Below are 20,484 nucleotides of genomic sequence, written 5' to 3' on the forward strand. Positions count from 1 at the left end.
TCTCTGTAGGAATATTGATAAAAAATATATACATACTCCCCCTCGGGAGAAATCCAGATTTGTGTATGTACAAAAATACACATACCAAAAAAATAATGTTGGATAAATTACATCGTTTTGAAAATAAGTAAAAAATGTTCATATCAATAAACATAATATATATTATAAAACTTACCAGGACAATAGCATCTCAGGACTCCACTCTGGACAAGGGTAGTTGGCACAGGAAAGGTATCAAACAAAACGGTATATGATGACGAAGCAGAATTCCAAGGTCCCGTGACAAGGACCTTTACACCTCCTTCAGGGTATGCCCAGTCAGGTGAGAAGTCACTGATGCTGGCAGCATTGGACGAACTGGTTCCAGGAGATGGTCGATCCTCTGACTGTGGGCTACTGGAGTCGTTTTTATGGGAAAGATGGTCATAGTGAACTATGGAAGACTTATCCTCGATCTGAAAATATTTATCACAATAAATAATAGTTTTAGATGGCTTACATTATGTTTTTAATTTAATAAATAAAATTCCCTTTCCGCACCTAATGGTGCATAGGGCACTCCATGAACACACCGACTGCAGTGTATCTTGATCATTTTTGTAACATGAAGGTAAGATGATAAGTCTTACGCTTCAGGAGCCAGTCCAGGGAATTTGAAATATTCTGATGTAAAAGCATCGTTTCAAATAAATATTTCATGTCAACCATATTAGGAATAGAACTCAAGACCTCTAGCATGGTAGGCGAAAGCGCTGACCATTAGACCACGAGGCGGACACATAATTACATAAAAAAATATTTATTTAACCAAGCAAACACGTTTCACGCCTTATTTATTCTGCAATTATTATTATTTTTACCGTCAAACAAAATTTAAAAGCTTCATCTGTCTGGTTTCAGCTCACAAATAATATTCATAATTATTATAAATCGAATTGTTTTTAATTTTCTTTTTCATTTTCGAAAAATATGAAATTCAACAGTTCGTAAAATCATATTAGAAAATGAATACATTAAATTGATGATACATATTTTTTTAAACAATAAAAGTTTGGTTGTATCAACATCATAACATTTTATACTTACTTGTAATAAGCTATGATTGGAGACAGTATTAGGATCCAGTGCCTCCAGTTCGGGAAAGTCTCCCAGCATGTCAAAAGCATCAAGATTAACAAACACGTCGTCATCAACTACATGTGTCGGCGACACCACTACATCACAGTTTTCAATAAAGTCCATCGGGTTGATTTCGGAGACTATCACATCGTTCGGAGACATTTCTTCGCAGGGAACCTGCCCAGTGTCCGCTTTTATAACTACACTATTAGAATCTATAATGGAATCACCGGCTGCCAGCCGATCTAAGTCTGATGAACACAGTGGCATATTGGCGGAAAGAGTCTTCTGAATATCCTCGTGAGAGAGATCTAATGTTTCGTTGAAAAATGCACCGTTCACTATAGACGAACCATCGCTCTGGCTAATGAGAGATCCACCGGACTCAGTTCCGAAGAGTACGAGAGTATCACTATACATATTACTATTGGACTTCTTTTCCATAGATTCTTCTGCACTATCTGTATACTTGGATGGCGTAGATGGAGCGCTATTGACGGTGTTGATTCTATTCTGATTAATTGTATCGGAATTTCTCTCCCTTCTTCCATTCGTTAGCGTTTCGAAAAGAACGGTGGAAACATTATCGTTAACGTCTTCAGATCTAGATACCCTGTTTATCATTTTCATGTTGGTGACGGTCCTGGTGTTGCTGCTGATGCTGTATCCGCAATCAGAGTTGTGTCTACAAGAGGACGGAGAGTTAGTTTCCATGACTTCTTGCTTTAACACCAGAGTACCCGTCTTGTACTGCGTGGTTTCTTTAGATCGAGAGTGATTGTTTCGCGCATTATCACTTGTGTTACACACAAAAGATGTTACAGAGAGGGGGGAAACTAGGGACTGATGAACAACGGAATTGGTGCTGGTATTTCCCGAGGAGCTATTGAGAATCAGAAGACCACCTCCACCTTGGATTTGCGATAAACTCAGAACCAACGGAGGAGAAGTAGTTGTCGGATTCGAATGATTGTTTCCATTGGAGCTGTGGGTGACGATTGAGGAGTGAGAGTGGTGAAGAGAAAGTCTCGAGTCTCTCGAGTAGACTCTAGGCGGGTGGTTGTTGGTGGTGAGGAGGATGCTCTGAGAAGTGGATACGGGCTGGAATGGAGGATGCGACGGAGCTCGCGCTCCTAAACGTCTGACAGGATGAGAACAAGGTTTACCCCCCTCTGGACAGCCACACTCAACTTGCTTTACCAAGGCAGCCTGACGAGCCATACGTTGTTTATCCATCAACTGGCCCACTATTGATTCGACCGTCTCCGCCGTCTGAAACCACCAAAAATTTTGGGTAAAAAAACAAAGAGTAGTGTACGACCGCGACGTTTGCTTACTTTATTTTTATTATTAATATTATTTGTTATACGCAGGCAGCCTTTGCTGATGCGCCTATATCTCGTGTATTGCTTTTTGTCTGCGTTTTTCTTCCTTCGAAAAAGCATCCAAACGGTTTTAGAACTAGTTAATTTAACTGGCTTTTTTTTTCATAAAGTATTTCATTCTTCAATAAGATAATTACATTTGTACCTACACTTGACACACAATAAATAGATATTAGTAGGTATGCTGTTGTGTTTTCAATGAAATTTAATTATTAAAAATGGCAAAACAGATTATGTTATTATAAAAAAAAACATTGCCTACCGATATTTCCAATTCATTGTGGACATCTGGTTCATCCTCGCTGAAAACTGGAAACAAACAAACATTTATCAAATACAGAAAACATTTTTTTCGGTACTGCAGTATAACGTTCTCAATTATACATTACAATGGCTCTTGATTTTTTTTATCGCTAATTTGTGTTTTTTTTATTTATTAATTTGAAGTTATTGTAGCTACATATACTATCAAGATAAAACAGTTATGGAGCCTAAGGAGTGTTTTATAATAAATATAAGCATCCAATAAATTATTTAAATAATAATGTGTTTCATATGCTCATAGCGTCACTTTAATAACACGCAACTCGTGAGGTTATACCCCAATATCATGCTATAAACTCGAAACTGATGGATAAGTGCCTACATATTTCTAATCGAAAATCCTGTAATTGTTTTCATACAAAACGTAAAACGAACGAAACCAGTGGCCTTATTCTGAAACTAATTCGTTTCGATTGCGTCAGAGTGGGATGAATATATTACGAACGAACGAACTTACGAAACGAAATTGTGACAGAATAAGCCTCCATGACCCCGATTACAATACGAATCTAACAGAAGTAGCTTCAATGATCTATACAGCAAAATCTTTTTTAGCGACAAGGTAAATATTTATACAATTTTTTTAAGGAAACATGCAATAGGGATATATCACTTTTTTTACAATTTTAAAGTGATAAGGGTCTATGAAATACTATTGAGTAATTTTTTTTTTTACTAAGTACTTATTAGAAGCATAAAAAATATTTTAAAATTTGAATTCCAGTGAAAATAGTCATTGCATTGGCCACGCCTCTAATACGTCACGATTCATGTTTCTTTTAAACTTTTTTGAAACCGTTTAATTTTTTATAAAACATCGTCACGAATCTTCACGTCGCGTCACAATAATTATCAATGTCGCGTCGCATTTTACTAGGGACATATTTTTTTATAATTTCTTTTTTAAAGTTATGTACGAAAACATTTCTCCACAATATTCATATTGATTTCTAAAATCCAATTATTTTTCCCAATCCATTTCCTATATATTTTTATCGGTATTCGTGGTTTGTGATATTTCCCTATTTAACGTGTTTTAAATAAAAAATCATTAAAAACTTTACATTCTCGTACAGAAAATTCTTTCTTTATATGTAGACAATTGAAGCAAGTAAAAAAACAGGGTACCAATTTTGTTTGCCGATTACTACCCTATTTCAACCAATTATTTCAGGAAGCTGAACTTTTGAAGGCACCAGAAATCTATTGCCAGCAATTTCTAAAATATATTTTTGTGCGCCAATATGTATTTCCTCAAAAAAATTACAGATCTAGTCAAAGATTGAGTAGTTTACTCGAAATACCTTACTGTAAATCCAGACTCGGGCAAAGACACTCATTTTTCATAGCTCCAAAAGTGTTCAATGATCTCCATAAGGACAATATGATAGAGATTAATTATCAGAATCTATTTCAATTTGGAATTTGTATAAAAAAAACAACTTAAATAACTCATTTTTTGATAAGTTATTAATAAGAATAGGATATTTTCTCATTTATAATGTTAAAAAAGTCGGGTTGCAATAGTAGAACTTATTTTTTATTTATTGACGTTTTTATTTTTGTAAGAAAAAAAGTACCTGCATCGTAATCCCTAATAAAAATGATTTTTTGGGAATTGATATTTTGCCATTGATTTTTTTTGTTTATATATTATTACATTGTCACTTTAAGATTTTTTATTTTTTCATGTCATGTCAATCCATATTTACGTTATGTTTAGTTAACGGAAAAAATAAATGGTAACGTAATCCCTCTCACTTCTGTTCAATGTACTTCATAGTCCTAACGCTCCTATATACCTGTGTGAAAAATTTCAACGCTTATCAGTTCATGGTTTACCTCTTCGTTCTCATTCTCAAGGCACTCTCTTAATACCCATACACAATTCCTCTTTCTTCTCTAACTCATATAGTGTCCATGCGGCTCGACTGTGGAATCATCTCCCATCCACCATCAAAGATGTTACTACATTATCTCTGTTTAAATCACGTCTGAAGAAACATCTCCTTTCTCTTCCTTAATCTCTCCTCCTTTCCTTTTTCCTCTTTCCTCTTTCCTCTTTTTTCCTTTTTCCCATTGAGTAATAGTTTCGATTTAAGGTAATTTATAAACAAATACGTTTATTTCTATTTTTATATATATTTAAATTTTTAATCTTTTTTTTCTATTGAATATGTACTGTAACTTGAATTATAAAAATTAAACTTTTATTTTATTGGTTGGTTGGAAGAAATTGCCATTTGGCAATAAGCCCGCCAATGTACAAATAATCATTATGTACAAAAAGTTAAATAAATAAATAAATAAAAAAAATAATCATAGTAATTGATAAAAAATAATATTAAAAAAAACTATCGTAACTTTATCATGTCACAATAACACCAAATATATTTTTTTTATATCAGATATCGATAGTAAAAAAATTTGAAGAAATCTTGTTTAAATTTTTTCCCTTAATTAATTAGTGTTTAGATGCTCCTTGTCTGTAAAATATACACATCTTCAAAAATGATAAGTAATATTATTATATATATTAAATCACATAAATTATTCAATAGACATTTCTTAGACATCTTAACTGGAGATGCAGGTATACCGATCTCAATTATATGTCTTCCTGCAAAAAACACCACTTGCTTACTTTAGAAGATCGCCGTCTACTGTTGGACACTGGGGTGTTTCATGACATACTTAGTAGACGCCTTGATAGTCCGGCTCTTTTGTCGGAGTTATCATTAAATGTCCCCGGCTACCGCACCCGTCACACGTCGAGCTCTCTATTTCATGTTCCAGCAGTTCGTACGAACTATGCCCAGAACTCTTCACTTATACGTTTTGCTAATGAATATGATTTGAACTTTCCCCTTATTAATCCATTTGATTGTAAAAAAAATAACATTTAAAATGCGCGTCTTAAAACATACTTTTTGTCTTATACTTAGTTTCAATAATGAAGTCTTATTTTTTCTTATTTTATTTTATTTTATTTTATTTTATTATATTTTATCTTTAATTCTTAATATTTTACATATATTTATATTTTCGACACTTGAAACTTGTGCAATATTTACACACATGTCCACCCTCATTCCAATATAACCCCCACTCACCCACCCTTTCACTCACTTACACTCACACAAACACACTAGTATGTATTGTACGTGTATTTAATGTATTTCTGTGGATATCTGTCATTGGTTTTATTCTCTGTATATTTTATTTGTAATATTTTTGTTACATGTATTACTGTTGATATCCCCAATAAATAATCATTTAAAAAAAACAGTAAGCAAATAATGTTTATTCCATCCTTTTCTGTAATTTTTCATGTTTGTTTCATTCTGTGGGCACGTGAGGCTTATAGATTCATTCCATTTCTTGAGCTAACTATTCGATTTGAAAAGTTCCCGATAAGCACCCTTTACGTATCTGATTGTACCAGGTGTTGCCTAAGTATCCGGAGCCTACACTGACAACTGTTTCAATATATAAGTGGAAGTTTACATTTTTACAGAATACGGAATTCCCGCCTAATCTTTGCATACCATATGCCATGGAAAGGTAGGCTACTGCCTACTCCATTTATCATCATTTCCCCGATATGAAACTCTGCCGATTTTTTATTGGCAACTCGGCAGAATTTTAACTCAATTTTATCAAAAAAGTTTTGAAACAAAGTTTTCTAAGATGATTCGTAATTCAGAAACATATTAAGAATTTATTTTTCATTGGTATTTCGTTAGGGAAATGTTAAAATACATAATGTACGCGTGGTTTATTGATGACGTTTTCAAACAGATAACTTAGAACAGTGGTCCCCAACCTTTTTTAAAGTTATAGTGACAAATAATAGTAAAGGAAACACAAGTTTTCTGGGAAAAGGGAAGAAAAAATATACAATAGCAATGAAGAATTATTATGTTTCAGATATATTCTAAATTTTCTTTTGGATTCATAGGTATTTTCAATATTTTAAAGATTCAACGGAAGGTTGAAAGTATTCTTTTTCCAAGATAGAAAAAAGAATTTTGAGAATGCTCAGGGTTTAATATCGGGATTTTAATGTTATTCTAATATTTTTCAGAAGTATTAACTTAAAAGTTATTTATCTATTTTCTTTTAAAGTTTTGATGTTGAAGTTTTATGTGTTTTGATTTAATGCTAAATAAATGATAGCCCTGAGCTTCCTTCATTGAAACGAGATGGTTCCATCTGGGAGTAATAGAAGATTGTGACACCCAAAGTTTCTCACTTATGTCCAGTTTATTTCTTTGTTTTTTTTTGGTTGCTGTCACTGCAGAAAATCCCGCTTCACATAGATAAGATGTCGGAAATGGCAATAGGTATTAATTTTCAATCATTACTGCGCTATGATAAATTTTGTTGGTATGTTAGATTTTTCAAAAGTAATTTTGATTTTTAAGCAGGACTGTACAGTGCTGTATATGACTGTACTATACAGGAAGGTACTGGGCCGCGGCCCGGGGGTTAAAGACCGCTGCCTTAGAGGAAACAACACGGAGTGCACTTTTTGACCTTTTGAACTTAAAAACGCATAAATTATCGCAAGAAACTATTTTATACGTGAATAAATAAGTCCACTTTCGTTGTACAAATGCTTTTTTTAATTGAAATAAAAATTTGAGGAGTTAGTTAGAACTAGGTTGAGTTAGACTTGATTTAGTGCAAAAAACATCAGTTATCTGAAATACACGATTTTAAAATGAACTATTATTATGAAAAAATAGTTTTTTCTATTGAAAATTCTTCATAGGTTGAAATTATTTCATTTGGTTCAAAAGTTATGAGGTTTTGGGATTCGCACAATCATAAAATCTTGTTTCCTGAACCTGAGGATGAAGGGAAAAAAAAGAAGTAAAATTATCTTATCAATGACTGAAAATTTAGTAATTCAATTTTCAAATGTATGTTTCAATTTCTAGTTACCTAATAATTTGTAAGAATGTTTTAGTGAGCAATAAACTGTTTAAAAATCTGTATCACAATGACAAGAACGAAATATAAATCTCTAGTATTTGATAAGAACCTTCAAATGTACCCACAAGAACATAGCTAGCATGCGCGGTCCGTTCATAAAACGCATGGAACCATTGGTTCCCCTTAATTTAGCTAAATAATGTCTATAAAATAGCATGTTTAATAAATTAATTATCAGTCATAATACTTAACATTAAGATTACTATAAACAAATAATGTAATAACCATTTTATTAATTATCGCGATAAACTGCGGAGGAATTTTACAGTCGCCTTATAAAAAAATGTTAAAAAGCAACGTAGTCCCCAAACACATCCATTTACCAGCGTTGTCATGCGCGTACTGATTGGCGAGTACTTGCTACTGGCTGGCTGGGTATCGATTTGAAGAACGATCGCGATGGAACCAAATTCGAAATTCCGTTCCAGCGCCGTACTGAACGCGCAATCCGGGCGCAGGCTAAAATTTTCACTAGGCAACGGAAGCAGTCGAAACATACCAATACATTATTTTCCATGTTTAGATGCAATGCGAATGCAACGCCGCGCCGCCCAGCTACGATTTTGGTATTTTGGCGCTGAACATAAAATTATAATTATTATTTTGTGGGGGAGTAGGAATACAAAATAAAATGTAGAATTTAATTTAAACATTACATCAAGATAATGTTGATTTTTTTATAAGTAAAAAGTTTGTAATCTACTACATATGTTGATTTTTCGGGTTCAAATAATTACCAATTCTTTTTCGTTGAAAAGTCATGTTTTTAACTCTTGTGTGGCTGTGATGTCACACTAGTCGACATAGGACACAAGACTTGATATATCTCTCTTATTATTAAAAATTATAAATTCGTATTTTTTTAAATCTTCAAATGGACATTTTCACACCCGATTTGTAAAGTAAAATTTGTATTACTATGCTAAATGTTTATATAAAAAAATATTATCCTTGCTACGCGAATATTGAATGTCCGGTAATTCAACAATACATCTATACAGATACCTTATACGAGAGAGTACGAATATAGAAGTCATAACAAGGAAAACAGAGACGCTGTTCTGCGGCGGGTGTCGTCTAAAACAGATTTAGTATTCAGTCGGTTGATGACAATGATGGGGGACGCGCGTAGCATGAGCGGCGTATTTGTGATTTTTAATTTATTTTGCTATAACAGAGCAAAATTATATATATATTTGCATAAATTGTGGAAAAAAATTTATTGAACAGTATGTCTCTATGTTTTTGTATTTTTTTCAAATGTCTGAACTTCAGAATATTCCGTCTTTTACTAGAGGTAACACGATGTTACATCACCGCGCGCAAAGGGATTATTTACCACAGTCTTTTGAAAGTTAAACAAGATAATAAGATTTTAGTTTCACCGGATTTTAGCCAAATAAAATATAATGCCACAAAATACTTCGCAGTTGTTTATTATAGAATTAATATAAAGTGAAATTGGTTGATTTGTTATTACAGTTTATTAATAGACATGTAAAATTATTGTTATTATTTCTAATCATATGTATACAGTATTTAGTTTGTCTTTCATTTTTAAAGGGCAGTATATATTATAATGTACCAATAACTTATAAATAAATTGCTTCCCAAATTAAAAATCCCACCGAACGCCCCTGATAGCTAAAATTACTTGTAAAAAGGTTTTTACATTTTTTTTTACATTTTTTTTTTGCACCACAACAGGCCAGGAGGCCTAATTACAGTGGTGAATTACATCACAGAGCACCCAAGCTTGAGAAAAATCACATTTTAATTTTTGTGTTCTCACCGGGAATCGAACCCGGAACCTTCCGTGCGTGAGTCAAGCGTCTTGACCACTACACCACGGAGGCCGCCGTTAAATATTTCATTCTCGTTCTTACTATTTCTCCGGTTTAAGTTTTTGATTCTTACCTGTCATAAACTCTTTCCTAAGTTAACTTTGTTTTGAATTGCATATATGTTTGCTGATAGTCTGAATAGTCAGCATCAGTTAACAAACTTTTAAGTATCTAATTCGATTAACTTACTTCGGTCAAAAATTTAAAAGGTTTTTATTTGATGATGCTTCGGAAGCTCAGTCGTTTTAAAACCCTGAATTAAATTTGTATTAACTTACACATGGGTTTCAATTGGCTGACAAGTTCATCCTTGGTCCATTCCTTCTTGTCTCCCCATAGAGCCAAGCTGGGGGTGATAACAGCTAACTTGTTGTCGTCTGGGTACGGCACATTCAAGTAATGCACGAGAACAATGTCGGGATTCTGGAAACACACAAACATATCGTAAAAGTCTCGGTCAGACGTTGTTTTCATTACTTAATTTCACTGGCTAGAGATAGAGATTATTTGAGTTCCATAAGATCAAAATTATCTGCACTCACAAACATTTTGGCTATTTTTTCATACATCCTTAATAAGATAAACATCTTTATTAAATAAACTTGTCAAATTACATACAATATTTCCACGTTAAAAGTCTTATGACTCAATGCTAACAGTTCACATCGCAAATGCATTTATTATCCAAATGTCAATAGATGAAAATTGGACACATATTTATTAATAAATATTATTTAATATTTGTATGTAACCACTGATCGACTTTTCTATGTCTGCCGGTTTCGAGACGTACTCGTCTCTTCGCCAGGACACCAATTAAACCAATATGCTAAACCAACTACCTTTACCATAGTTGTTGCACAAAAATATAAAACGGACAAGCCATGCATTTTAATAAACAGCCCTTACATGCATTTTATGAAAAAAAAATTCGATGTGGGTGAAATAGTTGAACAATAAAGGGAAGGGATGAAGGGAGAGGCGTGAGTTTAATAGGTATAGGGTGACCATTACAACGGAACATCGTATAATGGACTACATTCAAAAATTTGTTTGATTGTTGATCAAAGTAACATTATTTTTTAAAGCTTTCCTTATGTGAAATATTACCATATTATTTACTTTGAACCCTTGCAGGTGGGGAACTAGTGTCCCGCCACTGTGATGACTATCTTTTTGTCTCAGGGGTGTAATGAGCCACCCATGTTTCATCACCAGTCACAATGGAAAGTCACATAAACAGTTTCGATCTGTGCAAAAATTTTAGTCCAAGTTTTTCCTTCCGCGAGAAGGAACTTATGACAGCGCACACCTCGCACTTGGCGGGATTTCTTATTGACATATTTTACAGAAACGAATACTACGAGGCAAGTTTCGGTACTAACGAGGGTCACCGGTGCTCGTTGTGTTCAGGAGACCCCCCGCTACCACTCAGTGTTGCCAACTTTTGGAAAAAAAAATCTTACAGCTCGAGAGCCAAACAGTTCCCTCACTTTCTGGATATGCCTCGTATCAAGTGTTGTCGAAAAAAAAGTGAATGTCGATTCAATCAATGAAAATTATCATCGTATTTGTAGAAAATTTTGACTCATCTGTTTTCGTGTCTAAAATACACGAATATTAAGTTTTACTCAAGTTTATAGTCATATACCTCTATTGATATTATGAGCACCGCCTTTCGTTATCTATAGTTCGACCATAACTCTGACCACTGAATACATGATACTAAGGTAACAACGTTAGGTGGCGCGAATAATTTACTAATATTGTGTGAATTATGCGATAGATAAACAGTACACAATGAAGCAGTTACCTGCAATAGCCAGTAGCATCTTCGGTGGAAAGTTGGCAAGATGGCGGAGTGGACGTAACACCCATAAATACACTGAAACAGTAATGATAAACAAATGAGAACATAGAAACATATTATATATTATCCTTCCATTATTAGTTACAAACAAAATTGAAAATTATTTTCACAATTCTAACACAGTAGACGGTAGCTGTATTATTTCAATTAAATATATGCAATTAGTTTCTTATACGGCTATAATGTAACACGAGTCTACATAGGACTTGATACATCTCTCTTATTTGTTTAAATGATGAATTGTATTTTTGTTTTCATCAAATCAAAATTTTCACACCATAATAATACAAACATTGCAAACTTATAATATTAGAAATCAAACACTGATTTGAGTCTACTGAACACTTTATTTTATTTTTAAAAATATAAAAACAAAAACTTCGTGACAATTTTTCAAATCAATCAACAAACACTGTCAAAGTATAAATAAAATAAAATAAATAAATATACTGGATTTTCATACAAAAAATACTTATCCTTGCTATGCAAAGAATAATATCATAAAAATGAAAGTGATGATAATACCACAATAATTATGTGTTGCTGTATAAAAAAGAGCACGAGAATATAACTTGTAACAAGAAAGACAGTGACGCTGTTCTGTGGACAAAAACATAATGAAAAATTCGTTAAATCAGTCGGTTATTGGCAGTAAACGGGAATGCACGCTGGTTATAAGAGCGGTGAATTTATGATTTTTTATTTATTTTGCTATAACAGGCCTAAATTATGTTATAGTTTTTGTACATTATTATTAAGAAGGAAATATTTAACGGTACGTCTGAATATATTTTTTTAATGTCTTAACTTTCGAATATTCTGTCAATTGCTTGAGGTAACACGATCATCACCACGTGTAATGGTATTTTGTAGCACAGACTTTTAAACTCATGTGTAAGTTCAATGCTACGAGAAATTGTATACAAAAAATGTTTTCTACGCGTAGTAAAAATATGTGCATTTGATTGTGAGGCAAAATTTCTCAAAAATGTATGAAAAAATTCATTAAAAGGGTTCTGAACGGTCCCGAAATCGTAACGTCGCGGGCGGTGTAACTTCGAAGGGTGGGAATTTTTAAACTAAAAAATAACTTTATAAAAGCATAGCAATAATAAGACAATACATAAAAACAAATTATGGTTTTTTGACTTGTCGTTTAAATTTCCACTACATAGCCCTTATGTTTTCGCAATCTTACTGATATTGTTTTTTTTTATTTTTTATTTATACATCAACGGTTCATAGAACCTTTTACAAAAAATAATAATTTTCAGAATTAATTACAGCAGTGCACAATAAACATGTAGTACATAAATTAAATAATATAATAATTAAAACTAAAAAATTTAGTGAACATATAATTCAAAAAACAAAAAGTAAAAAAGAAACATTACATCTCTAAATAAAAGATTACAATATCTATGAGAAAATCTTATGTTCTAATTATAAATATAACACAGCAAAGTTGAGAAGAACTAGATAATAATAATTTTAAAAAATAATAAATTAGTTTTTTTTTAAATATCAGTTTTTTGGGCAATAAAATAAAAAATAAAAAAACTCAAATTAACTAAATAATTCCTTTATTTAGTTAAATCGTCATCATCAGTTGGTCGGAAGAAGTTGCCATTTGGCAATAAATCCACCAATGTACTATTTAAATTATGTCTAACATCATCAAAAAAAAATCACGTATTCCAGGAAACAAAGTTAAATTAGTAGTATATTTAAAAATAATTCCATTATTTTTCTAATAAATAACTAGTGAGAATTCGTTTTAATTCATGAACAGAATTTGTATTTAAAATATCGAATATTTGTTCTTATTCATTTCCATACCTTTGTATCCTAGGTACTATGTATGAAGTTGATAAATAAAAATGACTCTCCTGCAAAATTGACTTAGATACGCTCAAAACGCTTTTTTTTCAAAACGAAATTAATTTTAAAAAGTTGAGAAATGCATAATTTATAGTGACCGACCGAAGTTTTGGTTTTGGTTTCAGCCAGTTAGACGAGTTTCGGCCGTGGGTTCGGTTTCGGCTGAAAATTAGCCGGTTACATATAAGTCACATGTATAACATAGCAAGTAACCAAACAGTGTTAAAAATAAACAGGTATACTCAATTAATTTAAGTCTTTTATTTAACTCGTAAAGTTTAACAAAAAACGCCAAATTTATTTTCGTTTTGAAATGACTTTAAACTTATTTAAATAATTTTTGACTTAAGTATTTTTTTGGCTGAAACTAGAACAAAAGCCAAAATTTGGTTTCGACTTCGATTTTGGATGAACATTTTGTTTCGGTAAGTCATTATTATTTTATAAAAATAAATCAGGTAATCAATAAAATTAAACGTGTTGTTTTTAAAAAAATGTTTCCCACCCTAGACTTAGTGGGTAATAAAAACATCATATGTTACTAAATATAACGAATAAATGCTTTTCTGCAGCACTGAAAGATAAAAACGATATAATTCATATTAAAAGTGAAATTTCTTTTAAACTTTTTGATTATGCGGGCAAACGGTTTTATTTTTTTAAAGCAATCAACAGGTAAAGAAACTCTCGTGGATTGATATAAATAATGAAAGTACATGAAGTTATAGAAAACGTTTCAATCTCTGTTTCTGGGTAGATGAATAATACAGTTCTGTATTTGAAATAAAGCCCGGTTTTGATTCCAGGGGCCGTATTACAATGGGAAGTAAATATTTATCTTCAATTTTACGTACAAAGTAAAATTAAGTTTTCTGAATGAAAAATACAATACGAACACTATTGTTTTTGTAACCATGTTCAATTACAGGTAACCGACAAAAATACTTTAAACTTTAATACAAACATACACATTTTCGTACATAAATATCGATTAACTTTATTCCGTCTCCATACGTACCGATGTATATAGCGGTTGTAATTGCGTGTAACGGCTGCTCCGGGAAAGTCGACATCAAATATTGATTAAAAGGGAGTTCTACAGTGCGTTATTTCATGCTCCTGAACTGGCACCCGAAGCGAAAGGCTGATCACCTTACCATCAGGCGATCGAGATACGCTGCATTTGATGTATTAATGCTGTGTCCTGTGCACTATCGAGTGTGGACAGGATAGTGATGAAACTTTATATCTCCTTCATCTTTATTCCATGTCTGGTCCCAAGTCAGGCTCGCGTCCCGTAGTTCTGACTTCTGACATGAACTGCCGACTAACAACCAGGGGAGTTATTAAGTGAAGCATAGTCAAAACCGCCCCCAGGAGGCATTCGCAGTACATAGCCTAGACAATCGTACATATTATCACCCCGGCGGATAGACACCTATTCTCAAAACGCATTTGAGTAATCCTTTGAAATTATAATATCGTTCCAAGCATAACATCCATTTCCATGTTTTACAATAATTTAGTTATTTTCATTAATAATTTTGTAACACGGACCATAGAATTTGATATTTGTCCATTGGATTATTATTTAATAATGAAATTCAATGCAACATTCTATGCAAAAACAACGCATCCGTGAAATTTCAGCACATATTATTATATTAACGGTATTTCAATATATTCGAGTAGATATAACCGAATACACGAGGAATTAATTCCGAATTTATGAGAGATTACATATATTCGAAAGGTATTTATTTACGATGGATTCATAGAATTTCAACATAGGTTTATTTATTTATTTACACACGTACATAAATAGGAGCATTAAATTGTCCCACAAAGTTTTCTGAAACTGTACGAAAAAAACAGTAAAAATCATTTTAATGGACATGGACAATTCATATCAACAATTTAATTAGCAAAGTGGCGACATTATCGAGTTTTTTTCTTAAAATCAAAAAATTTGTTCCAAAAAAGGAAAAAAAATGTATGAAGCCTATGTAAAAACTAAAATATATTATATGCAACTACTATGGGGAACAGGAAATCTAAATGACATAAACAGACTACAAAGACAGCAAAATAAAATACTAAAGTTAGTATATGACCTACCTTATCTAACAGCTACTAAAGAACTTTTTAAACAAACTAAACAATTAAATGCAACTGAACTCTTTAAACTAGAATCCTTAAAATTTATTCATAAATTAGCCACTGATGTAATTGTAGACGAAGACTTAAAACTTGAAAAAACTGTAGTAAACATGAACACGATACGAGAATATCAGAAAAATATCGTATAAAACATTTTAAAACGAGGAAAGGACAATCGAGACTAATAAACCATGGACTGAAATTATACAATACACTACCAGACAAAACTAAAAAAAAAACTCAGACAACCTTTACAAAAGATGTTTAAAATATTATTATTAACAGTAGAATGTGAATTTTAAAAGTAAAAATATTTTGTTGAATGGGTTGAAAAGGTTTATCAATGAAAAATTAAAAAAAAAAAAACGAACTACTTTGAATGACGTCATTGGTTCATATGAATCAACTTATGATATGAGAGTTATGGAAGACTTTCGGTTTGCTTGCCGTGGATAGAACAATAGGAAGAACTGATAGAAAGTAACTGAAAAAGAAACTCACGCGGAGTTATTTCAGAAATAAAAAACATTAAAAAATCGTAGCGCTTATAAAGCTACGATTGTAAAAATAAAAAAATTGGTTTAGTTAAATAGTCTATAAACAAATTAAAGTAACTATTGTTCTTCCTTATTGCGATCGCTAACCAAAACCATCCCTTACACGCTTGTTAAACTAAAAACCAAAAACAAAATTTGGAACGTTTTGGTTCTATGCAATAGAGCTTAAGGGCTTTTTTTTTTTTTTTTTTTTTTTAATTTATTTGGAAGTTCAACAAGAATACATACAATACATACATTTTTTAAGTGAGCATAACTAACGTTCTTTACATTTATTCTCAATTATAGAACTTCAACATCTTTCATAAATTATATAAAATAAGAGTGTAAATTCAATTTAAGTAATGGTAAAGATTAAGTTTAGTGAAAGGTAAAAATAAAAAGAAAGATTTTTTCGTTTTTAAAGAAAAGAAAAGAGAAATTAAAAACATATAAGATAAAATAAAAAAGACTAAAATTAATTTACATACACAAAACTAAGGATTAGGCATTTGATCTAAGATACATAGTAATGTTTTTTTTATAACTATTTGCTCTATCATGATAAATGTCAATGTTAACTTTTTTTTCCATTTTGTTATAGAGTCTTAACATACTTGCAAGAGGGTTAAAATGTGCCATATTGTGCTTCGGCAGAGAATTATTAAGTACCTACTCTGAGCTTAAGAGCTATGATCTATTTAATAAAAAAATGTTCAACTAGCCCCGCCATATCCTACTAGTTTCAAACTGAGTGCACGAGTAGAACAAAGGACGGTTTCTCACTTCTCATCACTAATCATGTTTACGACATCACACGTTACCTAATCCACGAACGCGACGTGGAAGATTAAACCTAACAAGTTTTGTATTAAAAAATAATTTGTTTTATCTGTGTCGTATAATCCCCCAAGGCGGATTTTGCGGCTTTGATAAATCGTTTCACCCTCGCCCTCGCCCCTCGGCCGCCCTCTCCCGAGGATAAACACATTTATCTAGGCTATATTCCGTCGGCCTAGAGGCGAAAAATGGATTCGAACTTCGTCAATTCCTCCCGAGACGGTTTCGATGGCACCGAATTCGTAATTTATGGATGTCGCGTGATCAACTTTTTCGCCGGCATTCGTCTTGATAATGCGTTCCATATTATTTGTGCACTGTCCTGCATAATGCGTCTAAGCCATAAAATAAATAATATTTATTTGTTAATTTGACAAAAGGGAAACATATCTTTTTTTACATTTTTAAAGTAAAAAAAGGTTTATAAAATACTGTCCAGTAGAAAAAAATAATATTGTCACTTATTAGTAGCATTTTTTTTTAAATTTTGATTTTGAATTTCCGCAAAAACGGTAATTGCATTGGTTACGCCTCTAATACGTCACATTTCATTTTAATTTTTAGCTTTGTTCTAAACCATTCAATATTTTTAAGAACATCGTCATGAATCTTGACGTCACAACTACCAATGCCAAACATGTCGCGTTTTTCTAGTGAGATATTTTTTTTAATTGATTTTTTAAAAGTTATATATTAAAACATTTCACACTTCATTAAGTCTTCCATCTGTTAATTAACTACATGATAAAAATTACTACCTCAAAACAAGATCCGGTCTATCTTAATGATTTTTAAAATCTATAAAGGCTTACACCAAAAAAGTCCAGATCTTGTCTCGAGGTTACAATACGACACAATTGGGACATTGGTGCATGCAAGCCATAGTTTGCGCTGTGTTGATCAAGGAACGGCACATTTTTATTTCGCAACCGGCGGATTGGAACATTGAATGCCACTTGTTCCAGTAACGATGATAATTATATTTATTTATTTAAACATTTCATAATATATACAATTTTTTGTTCACCTTGCCCAGCTGTATGAAACAGTACTTACGATTTTCTTGTTATATTACTTTGAAGTATTTTATTATTTCATTTGTTTTTTACATTTATTCTTAAATTGTTTACACTTTCTACTGAATACGTTGTATAATTTTTAGGTCTATTTTTTTTTTATTAATCTTGCGTAAAAGGATATTTATGTTTTTAATTTAAAAATAAAAAATTAAGCCAAATATGTTAGTATTACAATTTTCTGTAAAAGGCAGATTTGCCGTTTATGTTAATAAAATAAAATAAAATAATTTCCATTATTATAAATAACTGTAATTAACAAACATTAAATTAGGATAATCCCAACACACATATTCAAGGAAATCAATACTTTAGTCTCGTCTTCGTCATATATATTTTTAAATGCATGCCTATGCTTTCTAGTTTAGTTTTCAAACCATATATTATTTCACATTTTAACATTTATTGCCTGGTGTTAACAATTATTACAAAGCAATCAACTTGGGGTTTGAACTGTCCAATTTCAGTAGGGCCGCAGTGAATCGCATTTTTCTGAAGGGTGTGATTCTATAAAATACTACGAACGACCTGTTGCATTCCACCGGCAACACTGCTGACTAGTCTAACTCGTTAGCGTCCAAGTCGCGAGCTCTGAGCAATGCGATCACACTCATAAAGGTGTGATCACAGCAGATAACGAGAGGATGAAAAGCGAGTTTCTGGCGCCTCCAAACAAAAGGGAAGGTAACCCCAAGAGAAAAATCCACCAGAGAAGGCAACGGAAAACCACTCTGGTCACATTTTCTCAGGAATCACTGCAGCGAGAACATCAATAAAGCAGTCGTCCAATTACTACTGCTACTACCATCACGCCATTTACCCGTAGAGGTAGGCAGAGAGAATGGACCGCCACACACGTCTATCCTGGCATACATTCCTAGCTTCTTCCACATTCATACATCTTGTCATACATGCCCTTCGGTTCTGTCTGCTTTTGACATGACCAGACTTAAGATTTTGGTTTATCTGATCATGCCACGTCTTCCTTGGTCGTCCTCGTCTCACGTTGCCGTTCATTTTCGCCATATATACTTGTTTTACCATTCTTTCGTCGTCCATTCGTTCTACGCGACCAAACTATCTCAGAGACCCTTTCTTAATTTTATCAATTAAACTTGACTCAGATTTACACTTTCGCCTGATTTCATCTTTCGTAACCCTGTCATACATTGATTTCCCACACATTCGTCTAAGATATCGCATTTCGACCGCGTTCACTCGGCTTTTCAGTCGTCCTGGCTGCGGAATATAAAAGTAGCGCGACACATAAATGTTTTTGCTGCGGTGATCGCCAACATCGGGGGACCCGACAAAACATCTGAAGAAGAAGAAGATGCACTCCAATAAAACCTATCATCCCGCCAACGTGATGCATCCAAGTACTTTTTCTCCTCAAACAAAATACGTATTTAAATAAGAGCCTTACTTGACAACATCATGTTTACTTAAATTTGGTCGTTTTGTACATAACATCGACTTTCCACACTCACTTCTCGCAAAACGAGTACAGTTAAACCATTTTGCGAACTAGGAACTTTGTTGGACTTGGGCCTCTCCCGCGCCGCCCCACATAAGGCCGAATACGTAAATTACAACGACAAAAATATAACGCGTGATTTGATTTGATATTCTGATCACAAACGCGTATTCAAGCATATTTTAATAATTACCTTTCAGAAAAAATACCTTTTGGAGTTAGTTGGGATTGAAGTGCTCTGATCCTGATTTGAAAAAAAATCACATAGAGTTAAAAAGTCACATATATTCTGAAGTGTACCCGTGTATATAATATATGTATAATTTTTATTTAATATAATAAAACATGCACATTCTCATCGTTTCTATCATTACAATTATCATCACTTCAAGGTTTTCTTCTCGTAATCTTCAATTTCTTTGGAGCGGGATCAGCGCATGACTACCAGCGGTGCTGTTCTGAACCACTCTCGCGGCCGTAGAAAACAATATAAAAACTTTTTTGGTTGGGTGTTTTTTATGTACGTTAATGTTAAGTATATTTTTTAGGTCATTGAAAAGTGAATTGTAGAACTTTATTGCTGTATACACAAAACTGTTTTTTTCTGTTAGTCCTAGGTAGTTTGCAAGTAAAATTATTTGATTGTTTCAATTTTATTTTAGTACGAAAAACGTTACGTTTTTTAAGAAATAATACAGTATCTAGATTCATAAGCAAAAACAGAGTGTAGATATGATACATACAGGCATTATGCTTAGAAACAGTTGCCATCACACACTGCTGTGGTTGTGGTTGTGTTGGTAAAAAAAACTTTTATGGTGCATTTTGCACTGGATTATTATAAACGTTTTAAAGTCATTTACATTTTTTTTAAAAAGGAAAAAAAAATGTATGAAGCCTATGTAAAAACTAAAATATGTTATATGCAACTACTATGGGGAACAGGAAATCAAAATGACATAAACAGACTG

General features: G+C 32.6%; 1 protein-coding gene across 1 annotated transcript in view; it reads right to left on the minus strand.

The window, feature by feature from the left end:
* Camta (Calmodulin-binding transcription activator) overlaps positions 1-20,484 on the minus strand; it is a 272,872-nt gene that overhangs the window by 130,633 nt on the left and 121,755 nt on the right. The window contains exons 3-7 of the mRNA XM_088225127.1: positions 11,487-11,558; positions 9,952-10,096; positions 2,767-2,813; positions 1,087-2,391; positions 176-455 (exon numbers count right to left, since the gene is read on the minus strand). Of these exons, the coding sequence (XP_088081253.1) occupies positions 176-455; positions 1,087-2,391; positions 2,767-2,813; positions 9,952-10,096; positions 11,487-11,558 (1,849 nt within the window). The remainder of the gene's footprint in view (positions 1-175; positions 456-1,086; positions 2,392-2,766; positions 2,814-9,951; positions 10,097-11,486; positions 11,559-20,484) is intronic.

This window comes from Micrasema longulum, unplaced genomic scaffold, assembly GCF_059751315.1.
Source record: "Micrasema longulum isolate JH-2025_06_02 unplaced genomic scaffold, ASM5975131v1 h1tg000331l, whole genome shotgun sequence".
NCBI lineage: Eukaryota > Metazoa > Arthropoda > Insecta > Trichoptera > Brachycentridae > Micrasema > Micrasema longulum.